This window comes from Plectropomus leopardus, chromosome 10 (assembly GCF_026936395.1).
Source record: "Plectropomus leopardus strain MGB_pleo_1.0 chromosome 10, ASM2693639v1, whole genome shotgun sequence".
Classification (NCBI taxonomy): domain Eukaryota; kingdom Metazoa; phylum Chordata; class Actinopteri; order Perciformes; family Serranidae; genus Plectropomus; species Plectropomus leopardus.
In genome coordinates this window covers 24323261-24344011 of record NC_142185.1, presented here as the reverse complement: position 1 = coordinate 24344011, position 20751 = coordinate 24323261, and the positions used below count along the sequence as shown (strand labels likewise).

Genomic DNA, 20751 nt, shown 5'->3' with positions numbered 1-20751 from the left:
AGGGAACCAGACTGTCCTAACTTGCAGCTTAGAGGGCATTTAAACAGCTAGTGCAGAAGAAAACCAAAAACAAGACTTCTTTTGTGCAACTTTTCTTCCTGTTAATCATCTCACAACCACAGCCAGAGAGAATAAGTTCATCTTTGACGCGGTAGATCATGCAGCAGGTCTTAATCACAAGGATTGGATTTGATAATGAGCAGGGGGACAGAGCTCAGAGGAAGGAATTCGGACGATGTGGTCTATTTTTACATCTTGACGGCAGCCTGCCAGCAGCACTAATTAGAGACAGAGAATAAAATTCTACAAAATTGTAACATTAAATTGTGCAAAAACATTTTTTGAGGTCAGATGTGGGGAGGAAGTGCTAAACTCTAAGTTGGAAAAATATAAATCTGTTAACAAGCCGCCTTCCTCTGGTGGGTCACTCATTAACACAAACTCAAGCTGTGCAGACAGAGATTGGTCAAACCCTCAAACTTTATTTTAAAATTCTAGCAGAGATCCGAAAGTTTCCAAATGTACCGAATATGTCTGAGTTGATCTCTTGAGGCAGTTATCTGAGCAGTTAGAAAACTATATGTAACGTGAAATATAATGGTGATGACAGTTATGGATGTACCTTGTACTTGGTCCAGAGGCAGTGTGAGGTTCTTCTCTGCAGGTATGTACTTCAACACGACGGTCAGTTCTCCTTTATACTGCATTGTGGTGTCTATGTTGTTCTCCACCTACAGAAACGAAATTCACAATCCTCTCAAACACTTTGTGAGTGTTTGTATAAAAATGTGTGACAACGTGCTTTAAGTTCGTACCCTGGGCTGCAGAGCGTACCAGTCCTCTATCTGAGAATCAAACTCCCAGGAGTCAAAGGTCAGCTCCACCTCTCCCAGGAAGCTGTTATGTCCAAACCGGTCGTGATGCCACACGGAGACCTGCAGTGTTCGAGTCTCGAGCTGCGAGTGGCTGATGACGTACTGCACAACACAAGAAACAACATAAGCATTTAGATGATTTAGATTCAGCAACTTCAGCATTGCAGGCTTATTGAGTTTTTCAGCCACTGACCCTCAGATTCTCGTTGAAAACAGGGTTAATGGTGTTGGCCTTGATGCTTGTCTTCCTCTTGCTTTGTCGTGACATATCCGGCAGAAGGTACGTCTTCACATAACTGCCATAAAAACACAGTGACTCAGCCTGTCCGCTCAATAGGAGGAGGTGGACATCGTTTGTTCTTGTTTATACTAAAAAATATTAGCTTCCCCTGATTTATGCAGTAGATTCTTGTCTGAACAAGTAAATATAACAGTAAACATTTGACTGTAGTGTTTACTGGGAAAAAGATAAATATGAGCTATAAAAGATTAAACAAAACATTGAGAATTCAAATTGCAATAAAGGTATACTCTGATACTTTTGAAAAGTCAACCGTGCTCCAGAAAAAACACGTCGCATTTTTGCTGCGTATTTGCACTCAGTGTTAAAGTACTTATAACAAAAACAACCATCCATCATAACTGACATAATTCGTGTATGAACTCCTCAGTTTTGGGAAATATAACAAGTTTATTGTTGAGTGCAAGTGGAAGTTTGTGCCAAATTTGAAATAATACCTTGAGGATGTTTTTGAGTTATCAGGTTCACAAAAATTGGACAGACAGATGGACAACCTGAAAACATGATGCCTCTGACCAAGGCTGTTGCCAGTGCGGAGACGCAAAGATATATTGACATGCAAATCAATCACACGAATAAAAAAAAAAGAAAAAAAGTAGTGCCCCCATGAAAATGGGCCTTAACTGGAACACCAAGTATTTCAGTACATGTTGAAATACTCCTTCAAAAGAGTGATGGTTACGTACTTAGCTCTGCTAATGTAGTACATAAACTCTCCCTGTGTCTGTGTGTGTGCGTTTGTACTCTTACGTGTCGGTGCGTTGCCTCCTCTCATCTCCTGTCGCCAGGTTGTGACACTCTTTCACCAGGACGTTGAGAGCACCGGTTTTGTAGCTGTAGCTGATGTTCAGCAGAATCTCACCGCTCACCCGGGCGTTGCCATAGTCACCGGTCTCACTGTACATGCTCATCATGCTGTTTATACTACTCTGTTAGGCAAAGACCAGGGATAAGAGGAGGTGGAGATGTGAGAGGGGGAGAAGGTCAAAAGATGAAAAGAGTTGAATAGGTGCAGAAAGAGAACATGAGAGCAACACACGAGGTACAAAACATAAAAGAGAGAAGAGGACAGATAAAGAAAACAACATCTGAAGTGTTACAGAACGCTGATGAAATGCAGCCCTGCACGAACACAAATATATGGCAATTCATGCAATAATAGAGCTAAGGCTCATGCAATAGTTTTAACATCTGCAACCCCAGAACCAGCTTCACATCACAACGTGTAACAGCTACGTCGACCCACAGCACGAAGTGTATTAGTTTCACAATAATGGCTCTAAAATTGTGAGATGCCTACATTTTTTAGACCTATTCTTCAGACACAATAAGTCCTTAAATGCAGAAAAAAGTAACATTTTGGCACTTTCAGTTCCCTCATCTCAATGGGATTTTTTTATGGGTTTTTGGTTAAAAGCCTGAAATAAGGTGTGTGGTTAGAACAAGCTTAGGAGACTTTCATGTTTTGTTCCAAGACATTAAATACGTCAGTAAATACCTCACATGAACTGTGAACTCTTTATGTGTCTTAAAGGAGTCAGTTACTAACAAGTGGCTAAATGTGAGTTTATTTTTCTGTGATTATCCAAAGTCCAATGGAAACATCCCATTGTCTTCTTGTCAAGGAGACCAGAGCTACGCCAACAGAAAAGTGTCACCCCTGCAGCACTCTACAGAGGAGATCCGGTATGTAGAGAGGACAGCTCTTTGTGAAGCCTGCCTAGATGAACTCTTCATGTTTAAATTGTGAACGCCACAAGTTGGTATTTGTATTATGTCCAAAAGTCAGGTATTATGGGGTGCCTAGTAGCTCAGTGGATAGAGCGGCGCCCCATATACAGAGGTTGTATCCTCGCCGCAGCAACCGCGGGTTCAATTCTGGACTCGACCCTTTGCTGCATGTCGCCTCCTCTCTTTCTCCCCCTTACACACTTAAACTGTCCTGCCCATTAAAGGCAATAAAAGCCCAAAAAATAATATTAAAAATAAAAAAAGTCAGGTATTATGTGTTACTGGACCTAGAAAGTATTAATGACAGGATGAAATGTAACTTCATCTGCATAATAAAAGAATCTGTCATAAACCAGAAAACGCTACATTATTTCTTTTATGAATTAACAAGTGAAAGGATGGTTGTTGAGGCTTTTAGAGCCTCTCACAGAATAAGTCACTCTGACATATTTTAGTTGATCCCTTTTGTTTCTGCGAGTGCGTAGGTAGGAAGCGGATAATGGAGAGGATGTGGTTTTTATAATAGGTGGCACTTTTAATCTTATCATCAGTGTTTTGGTTAGATTGCAAAACAAATCCTGCAAGTAGGACTGTAACTAAAGATCATTGCTTAATAACATGGGTGTAGATTTCAGATTCCCCCTCAATATTTAGAACATGTGTATTTGTCCTGGCCAATAAAAACATGAAAGTAGGGCTTTACTTTTAATATAAAAGACAACCATGTATTATTGCTGAAAATGCACAAATGCGTGCATAAAAAATCACCAAAATAGTGACATTTTTTTCAGTAGAGGATCCCTAAATCCCTTGTGTAATTTGTCTCCCCACAATGTTAAATTGAAACAAACACCCTCACTAAATGCTCAAAATGCAAAAATTATTTTCTTGATGAACCTATTAACCATTCGGGCCTTCAAAATGTAAAAAAAAAAAAAAAGGCAGCAAATCCTCACAACTGAAAACTGGGAGATTTAAGTTTGGAGATTTACTTTGACTACTCAGTTGATGACATCATTGTTTTAGCTCTAATTGCAAGTAATTAGAAAAAACCCTCTGTAAAATAACAGAATCGATTTTTAAAAAAACAACAAGGAAATTAAAGTAAAAATGTCATTATTTGTGAGACGAACTAAACCTGTCAATCATGTGGTCTTATTATTACCAGTAACTTCCAGAGAGTTAACTTTACATTGTCTGTCAAACTGCGTATTGACCTGTGAGGCTGTACCTCCTGAGCTTCATAGATTGCCAAATCATAGCGCTTGAAGAGCATATTTTGCCTCCTCGTATTGTGTACCTGAAAAACTCATTTCATGAACAAAAGACTCCAAATCATTACAACCACAGCAGGTAATTAAGTCTGGCACACGTGACTGTTGTAGCTCCGGACAGGATTTAACTGGTTTATTCCGCTGATAATAATATTGCGGTCTGTGTGGAGAGAAAGCCACACTGTGCTTCTTCTACTGGAAAGTCTACCTCACTTATATCCTGCTGGGAGCCAGTGATTAATGACTAAAAGTTTAATGTGAGGAGCTTAATGGGAGCAAATGTAGCCACCACCACATTAAAAAAACAGAAGCACACACTTAATATACCAGTATATTCAGGAGATGTTGTATGTAGTATTTGTGCTGCATAATGTATAGGAGGACATAAACGCATGCACAAACATGCAAAGGGGAGACTTACAGTCTCAGCATCCGAGTCAGGGATATTGAGGTAACCCCACCGTCTCTCTGAGCCAGGAGTGGAAGACTAGCAGCAGATTCATTTATGAGACAGAGAGATGAACAGGGAGGAAGGAAAAATTAGAGAAGAAGAGAGATCTGAGCTCTTTGATGTGTTAGTGATCGAGGCAGACCCCGAGCACAGACCCTCCGGCCCCCGTGGACGAGCTGCAGAAACCCTGTCTACAGCAGCGCAGCCAGAAACCACATTACACACGGTTACCATGGTGATTATCAGATGGAACCACAGAGATTACACCTCATCTGGAACCAACACACACACACACACGCACGCACACGCACGCACACACGTGCATGCACGCACACACAAGCAGGGCAACAGTCAGCATATGGGAGAAGTGTAGTTACTTTATGATGTTTACTATGAAATCGTGTCATAAACATTTACATGTTTAGAATTTTTCAAAATGAGTTCATAGTCGTGCTATTGTTGCAGCTCGAGCGACGATAGAGACTGAAATATCTCAACAATCGTTTGATGGATTACCATGAGGTTTTTACAGACATACATATTCATGTGATTCTCTGACTTTTCATCTAGTGCCACCTGCGGTTTCAAGCACAGACTTTATAAAAGTAAATAGCATCGGTACCAATTTGTTAGGGGACTCCCGTTTTGAAGCCTCAAGTCCCACATATGAGCCGTCCTCATAACTTTGCATAGTGAGTGATTACTGCACACATTCACAGCCCCAATACTAACGCTACTCTCTTCTGTCGACACAGTATTCGCTACAATAATTTGTCATCGTCATGGATGTATTAAGAAAACCTGGATACACTATGGAGGCAGGGCCCTGTTCGTTCTTATGCGAGCTGCTCAGTGGTGCATAAAGCAAAAAAAAGCTCTATTTTTCGCGGTATGAAAGTACCCAAACCTTCCGCATTATCAGGCCTATAGAGCATCTGCACTGTGTCCGGGCGGGTAACTTCGGCCGGCAGAGCGACTGACTTCCAGTTTAGCTTCCTGCTAGGTTGAATGGCAATCAAATAATTTAATCTTGCAGCTCTTCTGGAGTTTCCAAATGATACCAGACTGAAAGGATTTAATCTTGACAATGAAATGAATCGTTTTGCAGAGATTCTGATGCTCACAAAAACGTATCCACTGATATACAGATGTCTCTTTCCCTATATAAGTGAATGGGAAAAAGTCCCTCTAGACCCCAGAGCATCATGTGACAGTGTAACTCCATTTGTGGTATAAAATCTGCTTCAAAGCCTGGCTCTTCCTGAGGGCTTGGTCATTGCACAGCAGCTGTTTCTTCCTGTTTGAACAAAACCACCTCTGCAGTATTAGGCAGGGGAGGCACAATCATTTGTCTTTTGTTTGCATCCATAATCATCAAAAGTGTTTTCAATGCAAATGATTATACTATTCAAAATTACACTATGTTATATAGTTATATCATTGAGGAAGACACGCTCTGGAAGGAGGGAACAGGTCCCCTGTGTCTCCCGCAGGACTTTTGCCCTTGAGCTGGAGGTTGGAGATATGGAGGAGTGAGGGATGGATCCAGCTCATAAACTGTAGTGAGGCCTCGCAGACAGCCTATCACTTTAATGGCCTGGCCCTTAATAATGTGTACGTTTAAGCCTCAGTAAAATGCAGATGGGAGAGTTATAAAAAAGTCAGCCCCACTGCAGTCGCAGGCTGTAAACATGTTTATTTTGGCAGTAAAGTTGGGCATTTTAACATGGGGCACTATCATGGATGTACATAGAGAGCCCCGTTCATTCCTAATACAGTTTCTCAGTGGCAAATGAAGCAAAAAAGTTCAGCTGCTGGGTATGAAATCATCCGGATGATCAGCACTGCTTCTGCACTGTGTGGCCCTATAGGGACTTTCGCCAGCTGATACAAGTACTTCTGATTTAGAGCTCTATTAGCATGAATGGAGATAAAATGATTTCATCGTGCAACTCTTATAGACTTTCCAAACATTATCAAACTGAATGGATCAAATCCCGACACAGAAGCAAGTCACTTCACAGGAATTTTTCAGGCTCAAAAAAAAGTATTCACTGATTTACAGACAACTCTTCCACACGAAGTCTATTGGGAAAAAGTCTTCTTGGCCACAAGGCATCATGTGACGGTTTAATTACACAGTTCGGCCACAACAGAAATTGGCTTCTAAGCCTGGCAGACGTCCTGTGAGCCTGGTGTCAATGAGAATTTACTGTTTTTTGGAGCCAGCCTGAAGTGGTCGTAAGAGGAACTGCAGTTTTTGGCATTGTTTTTTTTTTTTTTTTTTTCCATATTGGCTTTATTCTTCTGCCTTGGAGGCTGCCACTTGGTGAAGTGAAATGTCTGAACAACTATTTGATGGGTTTAATTTGTATAGGGCTGCAACTAATGATTATTTTCATTATTTAAGCTTTAGTTAATCTGCCCATTACTTTCCACTAAAGGTTTTGTCAATAAAAAGTGAAACATGCTCTTTTTCATTTCCCCTATTTTTCCCCTCTACTCAGTTTATTATCATGTTTGGTGAAGAAAAACATGAAATTCTCACACTGAAGAGGCAGAAACAAGTAAATGTTTTGCTTTTTGCTTTAAAAAAATCGATTATCAAGATAGCTACCGATTGATTTTCTGTCAATCTACTTCAATTTGTCTACTACTTGTTGACCAAAAACCTACAAAACTAACAACAGTTTCATTGTGTTGTCCACTTCATTTATATAAGTGATTGTTGACTAAATAACAGTAACACCTTTCTGTATAATGCAATACAATTGCCATAAGGACCATGCAGTTGAATTAACACATTTCTAAAACAGTTCTAACAAAAACTGAACGTTATAACCTTCATGAAGGGAGGATGTTTTGCAGAACTGATAGCTGGATGTACCTAATAAACTGTCAACTGTTGTGCATATTTGTTTCTAATTATGATTCATCAGTAAAACTAAATACATACAATAAAATCAAAGGTTATTATATCTAACCCGAGATGAAAATTGCACTAAATAAGCAGCACTAATATAGCTTCCTACCTCCATGAGGTGAATCGTGTAACAGCAGGATGAGTATATTAGAGCTTGATTCTATGGCAGACTCAGCTATCTGCATAATGTCCCTCATCACCTCCTTTCACTTCCATTCAGGCTGAAAACAGCAGCTCACTGACTGCTGTTAGTCATTTATGAGACAACATGATAAATGTCAGGCAGGCAGGACATCTGTCTCGCCAGTTTACCTACGTATGCAGATCTCAAATTACACACAAATACACACGGAACAAAGAACATGGCATGAGTCAGGGAATAAGCCAATTATTTAGGCCATTTAAATAACTGGATTTTCTGCCAGACAGAGTACTTTATATTCAGCTGTGAGACAATAATGTGTGACCGAGTCAACTGTGCTGAAGGCCGGAGTGTAAACAAGGGAAATCAAGACAAGTAAAGAAGGAAACCAATTAAATATGTGTGACAAAACTCCCAAAAAAAAAAGATAATAAAAACTATCTGCATAGATAGATACTGTACGGTATCAGTAGCCTAACATTTGCAGACCAAATCGCAAATGCAAGTTATTGTGTAACCTCTCAGTTCATTTTAGATTTCCAAGGGCTGCTATCATCGGCTGTAAATTGAAATGCTCCTCTAGTCTCCCCTAGGACGAGCAGTGCCAGAAAAACACAGATTTTTTTTAATGTAAAAATGGCTTTCTGTATTTTTACTAGTTCAAATCAAGCAGATAATACATATTTCTATCCACCCATTTTCATCCGGTCGCAGGGGCAGCAGGCTGTGCAAAGTATACCAGATATCCCTCTCCCCAACAAAACTTTCCAGCTCCTCCTGGGGGGATTCCCAAGGTGTTCCCAGCCCAGAAGAGATAAATAATACCTGCACCATGTTCTGAGTCTGTCCCAGGGCCTGTGACCAGTTGGATGTGCCCAGGAAGCTAATCAGATGCCTGAACCACTTCAACAGGTCCCTTTCGATGCAAAGGAGCAGTAGCTCTACTCCGAGCTCCCTACGGATGTCCGAGCTTCCCACCGTATCTCTACGACTGAGCCCAGACACCCTAAAGAGGAAACTCATTTCAGCTGCTTGTATCCGCGAACTCATTCTTTCAGTCTCTGACCACAGCTCATGATCATAGCTGAGGGATGGACCGGTAAATCCAACGCTTTGCCTTCATGCTCAGCTCCCTCTTCACCACATCAGTTTGGTGCATCACTGTGGACGCTGTGCTAAATCGTCTGTCCATCTCACGCTCCATTATTCCCCCGCTTGGGAACAAGACCCCGAGATACTTGAACTCCTTTGCTTGGAGCAGCAACGTCTTCCCCACCCAGAGGGGGCAATTCACTGTTTACCAGCACAGGACCATGACCTCAGGTTCGGAGTTGCTGACTCTCATCCCGACCCCCTTCAGTATGCACCACCCCAGTGCATACTGAAGGTCACGGTGTAATGAAGCCAACAGAACCACATCATCTGCAAATAGCAGAAATGCAATTCTAAGGTCACAAACTGAATATATATTGTCTCGTGCTAAAAACCTCCCGAGCGTATGGATCTTACATAATCAAATGAGAACACATTAGGGCAGCGGCCTGTCTGTCATGCGCCAAACAGAAGAGACCTCTGCTGATAATTCGGCTCCCATTCTAACTTGGTAGAAGTTTCAGCTGGTTGCAATCTGCAATCCTCACCGCTTGACGGCACTAAATCCCCCTAAATCCTACACATTGTTCTGGTAAAGGTTCAGATCCACTAAGTTCATCTACCCTGTATAATGTGACAAAAACTACATTATCCTCCCATAAAACATGTTTCTATAACAAGTTATTCTCATGCACACATGATGTATTCTTTCTCATTATCATACTATGAGTTAGTTTATGTAAATTCAGCAGGCTTCCTAAGCGTGCAGCAGCAGTCAAAGGTGTCTTGACGCAAGCTTCCTGCAGAGCTCACACGATATTTACACAGTCAACAACAGAACACAGATGCAGCAGAGTCACGCATCAGGTGATGGTGAGTATTTGTGTGTAAGTGCAAAGGTACATGTTTGTACTGTGTGAATATACAGGACTTCCCAGAATTTACTTTTGATATTTTTGTGTTTGCAGTAGCTTGAACATGGGTGTTACCGTTGACTGCGCGTTGCTGAGGCGTCGGCCGGCAGTTTTGCTATGAGCCGACATCAGGGCATCGATGTCTTCCTCCGCATCCTCGTCAGAAAACTCCTGCGGAGGTTGACAGCATTCAGATTTAATCAAAAGGGAGATGGCATCTGGGAAGCAGGCCAAAGCGTCTTTGTACGTTTGCACAGTTTTCCACACAGCAGCTCTGTGTGGGCGGACGCCGCCAGCTTCCACAAATTCAACCAGACAAGTCAGGACAGAGTGTGGTAATTTGTTTACTCATTTTTCACGCAAAAAAAATCACAATGTCATTGGGTTTACAGTAAGAGCATGAATGGATGAGTAAAAATATTGTGTGTGTGTGTGTGTGTGTCTGTGTGTGCTTGTGTTTTGAATGCTAATGAACACTCAGTAAACACAAAGACAAAGCTGCGCTATATTGACCATCAGATCCTCCACCTGTTTTCAGCCTACAGCCGTTTAGATGCTTGTCATGCTCTTTGAAGTGAGCTCTGAAGTGAAATTAACATGCAGCCCCGCATCTGATGCATCACGTTGAGTTCATCAGCCCACAGATCCTGAGCTCAACATGGACGCACGCTATACTACATGTATGTGTTTCTAAAAGGGGACTGAAAAATCAAACAGCTGTGGTCAGGTGGAATTGATTTCCAGTGCTTTTTGTTCAATATAATTTTAAGGATAGGAGATTTAGATTTAGATTATTTGAAATTTATTTAAAGATTTATTTAGATTTATTTAAAAGAAAACATTTCAGGAACCACAAATGAAATGTGTGCTTTTATTCTATTAAAAAAACCCAACAAAAAACAACAACTAGATTTGCTATAAATTCTTGAGGCTGCTGCATTTTATTAAATGAAACATTTTTCAATTTCTTATCTTGCACTGTAACTTTTATTTTTAACTTTCATACCTTTTATACATCATTTGTAGCTTGTTTTTATTTCAGATTCTTTAGCTCTTTAATCATGTTTTTTAAATTGCATTTAAATGTGTTTCTTTTGTGCTACGTCTCAATGCATGTTTTTTTTCTTTTTGTTTTAACCCAGGGAGAATAGCCAGTGCTCATACTGGTACTAATGGAAATCTGAAGAAACAAACAGGTTATTTGCTTTTGTGGTTCTGTGATGAAATTGTTGCAGAAACCAAATATGACACCAATGTGTGGAGATACAGCCGAAGGAGGAAGAAGTGACACTTACTGCTTCATTGAGCCCGGGGACGGAACGGCTCCTTAGACTAAAGGTGTCGTCACTGGGTTCAGAAGCAGGAGCTGACAGGTCCATCTCCGAGCGACTGTGATCTGGTGTAGGGAGGGAGGAGAGGGAGAGACGGGGGAGGAAGAAGAGTGAGAAAAAAAATAGTTTCAAAGATGCCTTTTGAAGGGAGTGAAGGGCCGAAAGGCAAACACAAACACAATTCAAGCAGACAGCAAAAGAGAAGGTAGAAGCTAATGATTATCACCAAGCTGTCCGAACATCATGAACATCTGTATTCAACATAAAAAAGTAATAATGAAAACTTTTGTACCTAATGTGCAAACAATGCAGCTCAAAGTGATTTACTTTGAGACAGCTCACCCAAAAAAACAAAAACAGATATTTTTCCTTTCACCTGTAGTGCTATTAATCATTCTAGACTGTTTTCGTATGAGTTGAGTTATAAATATCATCCATACAGATTTCTGCCTTCTCTTCAATATAATGGAACCAGGTCGCACTAAACTTGTGGTGCTCAAAGCGCAAAAAAAAAAAATACATTTGAAAAACTAATCAGCAACATCTCTTTCCAGAAATCAAGAACCGATTACTCAAGATAATCCACAGACCTTGTTGTGAGCAGAATCATGAAGGAACTACTTTTTCTAACCGAATTACACCCATATCAGCCAACCATATCACTGCGCAAGAGAAGGCGTGCATCTACTGCTCAGCTCACACCACTGAGCTACTGAGGACACCTTTCATGATCACATCTTGCTCTGTCATCAGTCTCTCGTCCATGAGCAGATGCACGCTTCCCTCCGCATGGGATACAGTTACTCAGCGTAATTTGGTAGAAAGAAAATAGTTCCTACAAGACACTGCTCACAACAGGTCTGTGGATTATCTTAACTAACCGGGTCATGATTTCTGGAAAGAGACATCGCTGTTAAGTGGTTTTGTTTTTGGATCTTTGAGCATCACAAGCTGAGTGCCATCTAGTTTCATTATACTGTAGACAAGATAAAAACATCTCTACAGCTGAGACATCTCTGCTTGTGATTGTTGAAAAGACTGTTTGTAAATGGATTTAAACAAATCAAATGTAACTTGTGAAATTTTAGAGCTGGAAGGCATACTTTTGAACTTTGGTGATGACCAGCCTAACAGTCTTATTCAAGCAAATAATCACCACACAGCTCTCGCTCCAAACTTAACACACAGACATGAGACTGATCTTTTCGCTCAGAGAAAAAGTAAGTAGGTGAATATATAAAATGCATATACGGGAAAAACGAGGAAAGTTAAGTTAGATTTTGAAAAAGACAAGTAGTCTTTTAAAAAAGTCTTTTAAAAATGATTGTTATTGCCATTTTAAACTAGTGTAATTGTTTAGAAAGCACTGCTGACACATATGCGATATGTGTCAGAGGCTGATGCTGTTGTGATAAACATCATCCACTTTTGCTTCCGCAATGCCAGCATGGTATCTAAAATCACAAACTGAGTGAGCATGATGCCGCTGTTGGGATACCGTAGTAACCCTATACGAATACAAAAACTGTATCCTCCACAATGTGGAAACTTTTCCTTTGTTTTCACCATAGCAGATTCAATAAAACAAATACAAAAACATGACAACATACAGACTAGGTAAAAGTGGAAATACAAAATGCTATAAGAATTCGTGGCAATACACATTCATTATTAAAAACACTCAGAACATACAAGTGAAGAATATACACAATATGTAGCGCAATCTCTGTGTATAAAGGGCAGAGCATGAAAACCTGAGGAATCCTAAACTGCATCTTTAGAGCACATCAGCAATATAGTCAGGCACAAGTTTCTGAATTAAATTTTAGAAGAGTACGACATTGTTAAAAATCGATCCAAAATTGGAAATAGGATGCTACCATCTTCAGTATAAATAATCCTGAATATATTCACAGTGGAGCTCCACACTCAGCAGCTCTTTTCGAGCTAAGAACACTAATCTGAGCCATTTTACAAATCTTGACACTCTTCTTTGCAGCTGCTACGAGTGGAGATAAAGGGTCTGACACTGAGAGAGACTAAGTGAAGGAGATTATACTGAAAAAGGAGAAGAGTTCAACACATAAAGAAGAGCAGCAGACACTGACGGGGGTGTAATTTAATAGCATGGTTTGTGAAGACATGACATCTGCTCCCAACAGAAGTATTTTGTGCCTTTACTGTACGAGGTAGTGAGCTGGTGAGCAGCTGAGTATTTTTTCACAGCTCTCTAACGTCACCTTTGATATGGTACCGCTGCCTCCGACACATCCTGAAAGTGTGATTCAGATATGTTTGTGCTGTGATACTGTGAGACAAAAAAAAAAAAAAAGACAAAGAGTGGAGGTTGTACCTGATGAAACAGAGGCCCTGGACACAGAAATAGTCGGGGTGCCCGAATTCGTCCTGTGATGGCCGCTAGCTTTCTTCTCAGGTGCACTGTCACTGGAGTGTACACTGGCAACACTCTCTGCTCCGTCAGGCTGCGTGAAAACACAAACCCAACAACTGTTAAAAAAACAATTTAATCTTTATATTTTTCCCCAGTGTGTTTCTGTAAGTGTATTTGCTGACCCTGACCCTCCGGTTGTCGCTGAGAGTGGAGGATCTGTCTGGAGTTGGGGAGCGCAGATTGTTGGGTACCGTGGGCATCCCTGAGGACTCCAGAGCCAACGCACCGCCCCTGAAAACCAAAGAGAAACCTGTCATCAACACATTTTAAACACTGATGAGATTCATTTCATCATCCAACATCAATCAATTCAAGTGTTGCACAGTTGTGTAATACTTGTGGGAAACAGCCTGCCACAGACTCTCTAATGGCATGAATAAGATTTACTTAAATATCAATAGACTGAGCTTTTAATAACTGTCATCGCACCTCACTTGATTTTTCATTAATGTTTAATTCATTTTTAAGTCACTGAGGACCATTATTTTGCAATACAAGCCCTCATTTATTAAAACTTGTCCATCATTATTCTCATTTAAGTCTAACATATAAAAACACCTGTGCTGTAGTTAATGTATTAGCTATGCTGATGTGTATTGTGTATGCGTCTGCTCCATTTATGTTTCTACTTGTTTGTTTGTTAAATCGTCATGTTAAGGAGAGAATTACTGTTTTAATTTGAAGAGATTTTAAATTCTAGAGGGGAGGTTTTTACTGTTTTTATAAAATCTTGTGTGCTAACAAGACAAGACAAGACAAGACAAGACAAGACAAGACAAGACAAGACAAGATAAAATGCTTTGCTTTTATGCTTGAAAATCTTCACTTTACAAACAAAGATAACCCAATTTTAATCTGGATGCCAAAAGGCTCAGACTGAAAGTCTCTAGTATTTACAAGGTTTCATGCTGCAGATACCAACACAAGCTGCAGTACAGAGAGAATGAATATCTATCTAAATAAAACAAACAGCTTCAAAAGCTGTTTATTTATTCATACTTCATGCTGTCAGCTTTTGCATACTCCCTGGATAATATTTTGCACTTTCTCTAAACAAATACTGAGCCCTAAAACAGTTCGGCTCTTTTATTCTTTAAAAGATATATTGTACATATTATTTGTAGCATCTTTCTTTTCAACGTTTTGTCATTTTTTAAAAAACTTTTGTGGTGTTTACTTATTATGTTCATTGTCTAATTTAATTTTGTGTCCCACCTTATTGTTATTTATTCCACAGCAGCAGTTTGTAGAACTGTATTTTGATAACAAAACACAGAAAAACTTTGCATGTAGTGTGTTTTTAGGTAGGTGGTGTGGATGGTCACCTGTTTGAACGTGGACTCGGAGCAGAGTGAACACTTCGTACACTCTGAGCGTCTCCATCTGAAGCAGATCTGGCACTGCCGCTGTCGCCTCCGTTGTCCGGCTTCAGGTTAAGTCGGTTGCCTTTTTTATCCATCTTCATCCTTCTACACACACACACACACACACACACACACACACACATACACACACAAACACACACCAAGGCTGTTATTTACAGTGTGCTAGAGAAATTCAGTCATGTCCATTATGGTAGAGTAATTATACACTATCTCTCTTTGCTTTATCGAGATCATCTTACACTACAGCTCGCTTCCTGCAGAGGATATCTAATTAGTTGTATTGCAATTAAATTTAGATTATTTCCACAAAGTAGCTTGTTTTCTGTCTTGTTATTTTCTATTTGTATTAGTAAGCAGCAGGATATGAGTACAGAAGATTTTAATGAAATCTTATGGTGCTTGCAGGACTGGCAATGCTGTTCTGTTGGTCTGCCATGTTGGTTAAGATTAAATTGCTGTATCTCAACATCTGTTGGATGGATTGGTACCAAATTTGGTGCAGAAATTCATGTTTCCCAGAGGATGAATCCTACAGACTTTGGTGATTTTCAGATTTTTCCTCTTGCACAACCATGAGGTCAACTTTATTATGGTGAGATGTTTTGCCACCCTTGTATGGATTCCTAGATTCTCATTTTCCAGAGATAATTATTTTTAATGATTTTAGTATTCCCTAATTTTACATATAGTGCTAACAACAGTTCAATGTTTTTATTTGTCCAGTTTTGGTTTATGACCAAAAAACTGCAAAACTGCTGACATTCCCATCAAGATTTTCATTGTAAACATGCTAGCTATAGGACCTTCTGCATGGTTGTCTGTAAAATACAGACAAAAATGCTCCACAAAACCTCACAGGAAAAAAACAGAATAAGACTTGTTTACTCTCTTAAATGGTTCCTCTTTTTGAAATTGTTCACAGGATTTAGAAACACATTTTTCAAATATTACATATTCCTGCAAAACAAGACACATGTTAAATAAAAATGTGAATTATTTCTTTTTGTTTGAATAAATCATGTTTGAATTATTCTATTTTTTTAATTGGGTTAGCTAATTTAATTATTTAATTCATGAGCGAGAAAGTCTTCAGCAGCCAACACTTTGATAAAATAATTGCAGCTTCTTGTGATTATGCAGGTTTTTTTGTCTGCATATTTTCTTTGTCTGAATCACTGTGAGTCCTTCAGGAAACATTAGAGCGCAGCCACGATGAGGAGTGATGCTAGCCGGCACAATCCAATTACTGTCGTGTTACTTTGCCAAATGTATTTTAAAATGCATTCAGGTTCTCTGTAAAATCAAATGAACATCCACCTGGTATTTTCTTGTGCCTTTGTACTGAGGCGAGCACTTAACACACAGCAGGTTTCTTTCAAATGTAGTTTGAGATGATTTTATCTGTTCTCTGCTCACTGCTGGTAATCAGATGTGTCTGCATGAACATAAATGGAGCTGTTTGGCTGCTCTTTTATTTCTTCTACTTACCCTTTCTTCTTGGCTCCGTCCATGACGTTGAACATTGCACTTCTTTTGGATCTCGGTGTGTCGGGTATCTCTGACTCAGAAGCCGCTGACAAGTTTTCTATCGACTTTGTGTTTGAGACTGGTGATCAAAAACAAGATCAAGAGTAAAATTAGCGTATATATTGTACACCACTCCACCTTATAATTAAAGTTTGGGCAACAGAAAATGATCGATGAGACTCACTGATCGGGCTACTCATGATTGTGTGTTTGATCATGTCACTGCTCGGCACTCCCTGCTCAAAGCGCTTGGACCGCTCCTCCAGGAACCACTCTCCTGTTACCACCTTCAGCTCCCTGCAAACACACACCGGACACCTATTAATTCAACACCTTAACATACTTTCAGAAAAAATCCACCTAAATTCTTAGTATTCACGACTGAGGATGACACATGTGCAATGCAGTTATGCTTGCATGATGTCAAAAAAGTTCTTGAATCTTGGAAGTTATTTTAAGACAGAAATTGATATGGGTTGATAAGAAGCTGTTATGTTTGTTATTGATAAGAAACTTATTAACAGGACAATCTCAGGATTAAGTTTCAGATTATTTCCATCACAAAAGTAAGAAATTGAACAAAGTTACCCAAATACGGGTTTTCCTTCATCACAAGTAAGGACATTTTTTACAAATTTTACTTGAATGATACCTGTAAAAAGTACATTATTTGTACAGGATAGTAATTTAATTTGAATATTTAGCTCAGTCTGAGTATTGACATCACATTGTTGTCGGTACTTTCCTGCTGTATACAACAATAATTCCTGAAGAAAACAAAAAAATAGTAAATTATTAAACACAACCTGACAAAGGCAGAAAATATAATTTATTTTTTTTTTAAATTCCCACATATTGATTTTACATTGAGTATGCTCAGAGGTCTGAAACCACAGTAGTGAATTTAATTTTCTTAGCTACTACTGCAGGCTACGAAAATAGTCTTCACCTCTGTAAATGAAGTTTTCCTCAGGCCTTTTCTTGAGTAAACTCAAATCAATGTGTTCTACGACTTTTCAGGACCTGCAGATACCCTGGAAGAAGAGACTGGTGCAAACTCTTTTTCAACTTTGCTTGAGTTTCAGTCGGTGATTTTCCGCATGCGAACTTTAGCTGTAAGCTACACGTGTAGGTGGAGAGCATAAACATTTGCATACTATGGGCAAGAGAGTAAGAGTTGAGAAAAGTATTACTTCTTGAAAAACTTCTTGTGGTCACAGATAATTCAGACCTGTGGGGGAGGAGGAGTTTGTATCTCTGTTATATCTGGGATTGATTTTTTTATTTTGTGTGCAGATGATTGAACCCACTGTTAATTGATTTTCACAAACAGGCAAAACTGATGTTTACATGTTATGATTCAGTTTGCTCCAAGCAGTTTATTGGAGCAGAGCTGTTAAGACCTCTTCTTTGTACAGAATGTATAAACAAACAGTATACAAAGTTGGTGCCACAGAAAAAGGTTTTAATTGCTCAAGTGGGGCTTTTAGGAGGCATTGGGTGAATTATTCTTTTAAAGGAAAAATTAAAATAACCTGTGTAATATCGCATTTGTAAAGAAAACTTTGTTTCTCTGCATGCCTCCACGGTAAATGAGGAATCCAAAAACTGAGAAAATTCTTGACATATTTAAGTCATGGGGGTCGGGGTTTAAAAACAGCAAAATTTTATCAAAACATCTGTTTATGATTTCTCAGACAACTGGTGTATTATAATCAGAGTCTCACTTATTCGGTCGTATATTCAGCACTTTCTAAACACAGGCATTTTTTGCTTTTAACGTACCTTCCCAATGCTGCTTGTAAACAGATGTTTTGATATAGTTTTTCTCTTATTAAACATGGAGCCCTGTGACTTCAATTCATCCCCCCAAAAAATTCAGTTTTTGGATTCTTCATGGGAGAAAAATAAACTTTTCTTCCTGAATTGAACATAACATGGGGTGAGTAATTGATACAAGTATTCTTTTAAGCCCTGTAGAGGATGACAGACTGATGGAGACAGATGTGGTGTCATTAACCGTTGGTCTCTACACAGTGAGGTGTTTTGGTCACTGCGAGGCATCTGCACTTACAACATCTTGGCACAAACGTTACACCTCCACTGCCGTGCTTTGGGAGTTGTAACACGGCAGTCGCTGCAGATACGCAGCTGACACTCCTCGCAGAGATCTCCACGGTCGAAGATGAGGCCCAAACTCTTCAGGCAGCGAGCGCACTGTCGCTCCCCCAGCTCCTGGGGCCGACGGGAACCCTTTCGTTTGATCTCCAGCAGCTCATTCTTTAGCTTCCTGTAGGAAAGAAAGAAGAAAACATCAAGGGACATTAAGGAAACTCGGAGTGAGATGAGCTTGACTTCAAACGGTGATGCTAAAATCCTCACCGTATCCTCTTCTCCTCTCGTTTCCTCAATTTCTCATCTTTCTGCAGCACCTTAAGGATCATGTCTCTTTCATGTTCCAGCAGAAAGGAGAGGTTCAGATCCTCCCCGATCTGCTCCATTGGTCCTTCAGTCTACACTCGGCCGATTAAATCAGCCAAGCAAAGCTGTTGCATGGAGGAAGTCAGAAAGTACTACATTATGCTGCAACAAGCTCCTCTTTCTGTAATCTTCTAACGGTTGGGTTGTTGTGCTTTTAGTGCTGGCATAGTCTGAGGTTTGTCCCTCCAGTGTTTCTTCCTCTGATCTTCTGTTTCTCAGGGATTTTGATAAGACGGGACCACTCTCAGGAAGCCTAGACACATACACACACACACACACACACACACACACACACACACACACACACACACACACAAGGGAAAGTCAGTTAAACATGGCTGACCTTAATAACTTGAGAAAAATGATTGTCAATAAAAGTCTGGGTTAAATTGCTTGTCTTTTAGCCAGTGTAGAAAACATTAATTAAAATAAGACAATGATTTACATTATTACAAGAAGAAGCACAAGTAATCGGTGGCCATTTGACAGCTCCGCAGCAGCATAACAACCTCCCAATTAGGCTCCAAGCCTGACATTCACAGCGCAACACCCACATTTCTCAGCTTCTATTAGCAGAGCTCTATCTGTCCCCCAAATTCATGACAAGACTTGTTCTAATTATCTGCACATGCATGCCAGTGCACACAGCCACATAACATTTTACTTGGCCCTACTGAACAAAGAGAATACCATTTTAGCTGTGCATGTGGCGTGGCTCTAGAGATGGAAATGTCTGTTGGTAAATGTCTCAGTTCAGTTCAATTTTAGTGAATTCACAAAAAAGTTAAAAATACAACAACAATTCATGACATATAATGCAGATTTGAAATGGGACACCCTGATAAGCTTGCAAAAGGGGACCCTGACACAAAGTAAATAGTATTTAAAATGTCTAAACATTTTCTAAAACATTTTCTGGATTTTTTCTGATTGTTTTTTTGCTGTATGCTTACTCCAATTTGGGGAAATTTCTAGGGTTTTATGATGTTTCTCGAATTTTAGGACATTTCTTTGCTGAATGTTAGGATATTTCTAGGATTTTAGGACATTTGGGCCTCTGTTGAGGGGTGCGGAGGGATCCACTACTGGCACTTTTTATGATAAACAAGCTCTGTTTTGATGCTATTTATGCACTCTGGCACCTTATTTATACTGAAAGTGCACAACCAATTCCCAGTCTGAAGCACTATCAGGGGCCAGATTTGGCCCACAGGCCGTAAATTGAGGATTACTGCTTGTAGACTGTTGTTGTCCCCAGTGTGCAGACACAAACATCTCGAGCAGTTTGGAGTTCAGTATCTTACTAAAAGATACCATGACATATGGACAGGAGAAGTCAAGGATCGAACCAACAGTACAATTCATGGCTCTATTATGAGCTATGGACGCTTTTCTTATGATAAATGGTCCATAGGGAACAGTGTAAAGCAGTTAGACATGTCACTTCTACTGTGGCTGAGCTGTGGTACCGCAAAGTGTCTCTGACTTCCTCTGGTGCCACTGTTACTCAAAAAAAAAAAAAAAAAAGATTTGATTTGGATGCTACACATTATCACACACAGACAAGATTCTCAATCTAGCTGCAGTGCCTGATCAAGTGAACTGTCATGAATAATCTAATTTGCACAAAAATGGCTTTCAACTATGAAGATCAGAAACTCATATATATATATGAGTTTATATGAAGCACTGAGGAGATGGACAAAATTCTGCCAGAGCTTGTGTGAATGAAATTGGGAAATAAAAATTGAATGGAGTGGAGGGATCTGCATAAGCCCACACCAGCCTCCTTCAGTCCTTATTCATTACCGTCTCTTTCATCCTCATCCTTTCTTCTCTCGCCTCTTCCCTTCACTTTACATGAATTAGCAC

General features: G+C 39.8%; 1 protein-coding gene across 4 annotated transcripts in view; it reads right to left on the bottom strand.

Annotated features, from left to right (window-relative positions):
• sytl5 (synaptotagmin-like 5) overlaps positions 1–20751 on the bottom strand; it is a 51738-nt gene that overhangs the window by 7945 nt on the left and 23042 nt on the right. For 2 of the 4 annotated variants that reach the window (XM_088083355.1, XM_088083356.1), the window contains exons 2-15: positions 18781–19132; positions 18473–18688; positions 16583–16695; positions 16360–16477; positions 14812–14955; positions 13609–13717; positions 13388–13517; positions 10999–11099; positions 9779–9874; positions 4603–4668; positions 1927–2105; positions 1069–1171; positions 816–977; positions 623–731 (exon numbers count right to left, since the gene is read on the bottom strand). In XM_088083355.1, the coding sequence (XP_087939481.1) occupies positions 623–731; positions 816–977; positions 1069–1171; positions 1927–2105; positions 4603–4668; positions 9779–9874; positions 10999–11099; positions 13388–13517; positions 13609–13717; positions 14812–14955; positions 16360–16477; positions 16583–16695; positions 18473–18688; positions 18781–18899 (1765 nt within the window). In that variant the 5' untranslated portion in view covers positions 18900–19132. The remainder of the gene's footprint in view (positions 1–622; positions 732–815; positions 978–1068; positions 1172–1926; positions 2106–4602; positions 4669–9778; positions 9875–10998; positions 11100–13387; positions 13518–13608; positions 13718–14811; positions 14956–16359; positions 16478–16582; positions 16696–18472; positions 18689–18780; positions 19133–20751) is intronic. The other 2 variants (XM_088083357.1, XM_042495294.2) reach the window with 2 other exon arrangements.